The sequence below is a fragment of the Poecilia reticulata genome, linkage group LG17 (genome assembly GCF_000633615.1).
Source record: "Poecilia reticulata strain Guanapo linkage group LG17, Guppy_female_1.0+MT, whole genome shotgun sequence".
Taxonomy (NCBI): Eukaryota; Metazoa; Chordata; class Actinopteri; order Cyprinodontiformes; family Poeciliidae; genus Poecilia; species Poecilia reticulata.
The window spans coordinates 30,012,225-30,016,505 of record NC_024347.1 but is presented as its reverse complement, the minus strand read 5'-3'; the positions used below and the strand labels follow the sequence as shown (position 1 = coordinate 30,016,505).

The following is a 4,281-nucleotide window of genomic DNA, read 5'->3' as shown; positions in this document are numbered from 1 at the left end:
TATAGATATATCTGTAGATCTATATATAGTACATATATTATACAATAAAATATTTACAATAGTATTTACAGTAATGAGGTTTCCTCTAATTACATCAGTAAAAGAGCTAAGAATGATGGTGGGAAGTAAAAATAACTGCTGCTGCTGCTGTTCCAGGACTCTCTGCACTCCCTGATGGCCATGCTGAGCACATCCAACCCGTACTTCATCCGGTGCATCAAACCAAACACACACAAGGTGAGTCCTTATATGGAATATAATTAATGTATAACTCTAGTACTAGAGAGTACTATGGTATATGGTCCCTGGTGCTTCACCCGCCGCCACCTGCTCTGCTGGGAGCAAATGTTTGTGGGTCAGGATGTGACGGTGCTGACAAGTCTGTGTGAACCGGTTGCCATTTAATCGTTAAACAGTCCTCCCCCTGCACGAGGTAGACGGGGGGGAAAAAACGCCTGGCTCCTTTGATGACCTTTAGCCCCAGGTCTCCCAGCAACAGGTTCTGGTAATGAAGCATGCAGGGCTTTTGGAGAACAGCTGAAACACAGAAATGGGTTTTGGGATATTTCATCTGCACTGTGGTAATTGTTTCTGACTGGGACGTTGCTGTGAAGGGGACGGATTAAACAAAATTCACATTTTGCACATTTTTTAAAAAGTCCTTACTGGTTCTAAAAAACAAGTTCTTAAAAAAAAACACCGAGCTCTCTTTTGGCCATAGGTTAAAGGTTAAATTACCTGTTTCACAAAACCTGCAGAATGTAACAAGTCTGTACCTTCACTGCTGCTTCATGAAGCACAAACACAACTAGGACACAGACGGGGTCTTTTGCTTAGGCACCAGTGACCTTTATGTAACTGTAGTCAGATAGGAAGGTTTACAGAAAAGAGGAAATAATAAAGAACCGTCCATATAAATTAATATTAAATCTATCGTCACACCTCACGTGTCACTTTAAAATAAGCTGAATTACATTTTGACTAAAAAGGAAGAGGCACAGGTGGCGTCAGGTCTGATGTCACTTATAGTCACAAATACATGTGATGTCATTGATGACATCACAGGCGGCGACTTCGAAAGTTCTTGAATAAGACGCCACTTAGCCTAGCGTAGCATTGCTACAATGACACGTAGATCACGACGAAGACGACAATCCTCTGACGCCCACCGGCGCAGGAGGAACCGCAAACCTACCAAGGTCCGCGGCCAGAAGAGGCGCCACGCCGCCTCCTCTGTCCGCAGACGCATCAGGTAGGCTTTCGGTTGCTCTTGTTAAGCATGTAGCATGCGCTTTTTTCGTTTCGCTTAATTTGTTTTTGGCTCTTGTGGCCTTGATTTGACAAACTGTTATGAGGGAGGAGAGAAGGGAAGGTTTATCCCTTCACACTACCAGGCACGCTAACGTGCCTGGTAGTGTGAAGCTGGTGATGTCATCAATGACATCACCAGCTGTGAATTCAAACGTTCTTGAATACAAGGTCACTTAGCTTAGCGTGGCATTGCTACAATGGCACGTAGAGTACGGCGTAGACGGCGATCCTCCAACGCCCCGCGACGTAGGAGACTTCGCAAGGCTACCAAAGTCCGCAGCCGGAAGAGGCGCCAAAATGCCTCATCTGTCTGCAGACGTGGGAGAGTCTGTTGTCATTAGTTACTCTTACAACTTGTAGCATGCACTTTTTTCTTTTTAAAGTGTGATTTGACTCTACTGGCCTTTGTTTTCTGAGTCAACAGGAAAGAGGGAGAAGATGAGAGTCTTTCACAACCTCAGTGGTTCCATTTTCATGTTGGCTAGCGCCAACATGCTGAGTAACAGTAGCTTGAACAGATCAGCATATTAACTTTAGCTTCTGAGTTATAATTAGCTGAAAACAACAACAAAAAGAACTCTTAGCTTAAATGCTACTATTATGCTTTCACTAATAGCATAATAAAGTTGACTAAAAGCTAAGTCAACTTTAGCTTTTATTTTAGTTTAACAGCTTATTGCTTTGTTTAGTGTCCAAAGATCTACTCTGTTAATTGCTTAAATACGATATTAAAGCCACAGTATGATGTCAGAGATGTGGAAAAAAATGGATGGATGCTGAAAACTGTTTTTACTTGGTTACAAACCACATCCTGTAACTTTGAAATAAAAGGGCCCATGATATGATGGGCACATCAAAGGTACCAGGAAGCTTCGGTGAACAGCCGTGTCACGTTTCGTCTGTGTACCGTCATCCGACTAGCATCTGTGGATGTTTTGAATTGGAGCCATTTTAGTGAAAGCCAGATTTGTTGCTCTCAAACAGACACAATCTTTGGCAAAAGGTCGTTCAGGTGGTCACACTTCACGTTAAATACAGTTAGTCACATTTTGATGACAAAAGAAAAGGCACAGATGATGTCAGGTCTGATGTAATAGCCAGGCGTGGATGTGATGTTATTGATGACACCACAGGCTGTTACTTCAAAACTTGGCAGTGCCGGTGGGCCTCCGACGCCCACCGGCGCAGGAGGAACCGCAAACCTACCAAAGTCCGCGGCCAGAAGAGGCGCCACAACGCCTCCTCTGCCCGCAGACGCATCAGGTAGGCTTGTCATCGGTTGCTCTCGTTAAGCATGTAGCATGCGCTTTTATTTCTTGGATTTCGTTTGGCTCTAGTGGCCTTCATTTGACAATGTGTAAAAAGGGAAGTGGGTTGTGATAAAGGAAGAGAGACGTCGGGAGAGGAGGATGATGAGTTCCTAAAGAACGTGTTCCCCTCGTTGGCTCTGTCCAGACTTCTGATCCTCCTCTTGCCTGTGGTCTTCTTCATCGCTGACCACATCTCTGACCCTGTTCCTCTGCAGTTTGTTCTCCAGCTTCTTCCTGTACTTGACTTTGAGCTGCTTCTGTATACTCATCAGTAACTCCCTGGGTCCGTAAAGGTTATTTTTTCTTGTTTAACAGCTCCTTTAGGTCTCTGGTGATCCAGGGTTTATTATGAGGGAAGCATCTCACAGTTCTGGTGGGGATGGTTCTGTCCACACAGACGTTTATATAGTCTGTGACTCACTCAGTCACGGCTTTGGGGTCGTCTCCATTTGGCTGGCAAAGGGGAAATCCAATCTGTTGCTTCAAAACAACCTTGCTGAAGATTGGGATCTGTTTCCACCAGAGGTCTTGATTTGGGGATCTATCAATCATTGACATTTGCATAAAAACAAATACAATGTCTTCTGGTAGAGCGAGTGTTTTGAAATGATGAAAAGAGGAATGATTGAAATCACCAGATAAGCATTGAGGTGCTGAGTCTGTATCTTAAACCTGGTAACTTGATCAGCAAGTTTTCCTGTATTCTGTACAATGGATGCTGGAAAAGACGAAGCGTTTTCTCTGACCAATCATAAACCACCGGCTGGACGCGGGATGCTCCACTTCCTCTGCTTCTGGGTCTGACTGGGAAAAACAAACATGCTTTGACCTTGAGGAGCTGAACCTCAGACAAGGTCATTGGGGTTTATCACTGTGAATGGGATGCGCTCGTCCAGATTTCATGAAAAGTAATCGGGAGAAAAAGATAGTTGATTGTCAGTGGGGAGCATCCATTTAATAGGGCAGAATAGAGTTTATTCCATTTCCAAAACCCAAACAGTCTGGAAAACTGTAAAAGATGGATAAACACAATGGTCAACAGTATAACTACAACTTGTTCGTCTGTCTGTATGAAGGATGTTGTCATCATTACATTGTATGCTTAAGGATTAAATCACAGATTAAAGCGTAATGCTGGGTCCAAAACAACAAACAATACAAATCTGTTTTCCCTTCAGTTTCTTTGTGGTACAAACACCGAATATTCAGCCAAACCTCTGGGTTCACGTTAAATGACGTAGAACTACATTCTGATGAAAAAGGAAGAGGCACCATGTCAAGTCTGATGTCATCAGTCACAGACGATGACGCAAATCGATGACATCACTCCATTTGTGTTTGATGGGATGCCATTGATGACATCACAAGCTCTAATTGATGACGTGACATCATGTATGACATGCAATGCCATTGATGGAAGCTTGTGATGTCATAAATGGCATGCGATGTCATTGATGGAAGCTTGTGATGTCATCAATGGCATGCGATGTCATTGATGGAAGCTTGTGATGTCATCAATGGCATGCGATGTCATTGATGGAAGCTTGTGATGTCATCAATGACATGATGTCATTGATGAAAGCTTGTGATGTCATCAATGACGTGATGTCATTGATGAACGCTTGTGATGTCATCAATGACATGTGATGTCATTGATGGA

General features: G+C 43.4%; 1 protein-coding gene and 1 long non-coding RNA gene across 3 annotated transcripts in view; one reads left to right on the top strand and one right to left on the bottom strand.

Moving 5' to 3' along the window:
* The window catches only part of myo10 (myosin X), a 101,227-nt gene that overhangs the window by 51,773 nt on the left and 45,173 nt on the right, over nucleotides 1–4,281 (top strand). For both annotated transcript variants that reach the window (XM_017309984.1, XM_008434789.2), the window contains exon 19: nucleotides 157–237. In XM_017309984.1, the coding sequence (XP_017165473.1) occupies nucleotides 157–237 (81 nt within the window). The remainder of the gene's footprint in view (nucleotides 1–156; nucleotides 238–4,281) is intronic.
* LOC103480044 (uncharacterized) overlaps nucleotides 1–4,281 on the bottom strand; it is a 14,229-nt gene that overhangs the window by 1,044 nt on the left and 8,904 nt on the right. The window lies entirely within an intron of this gene.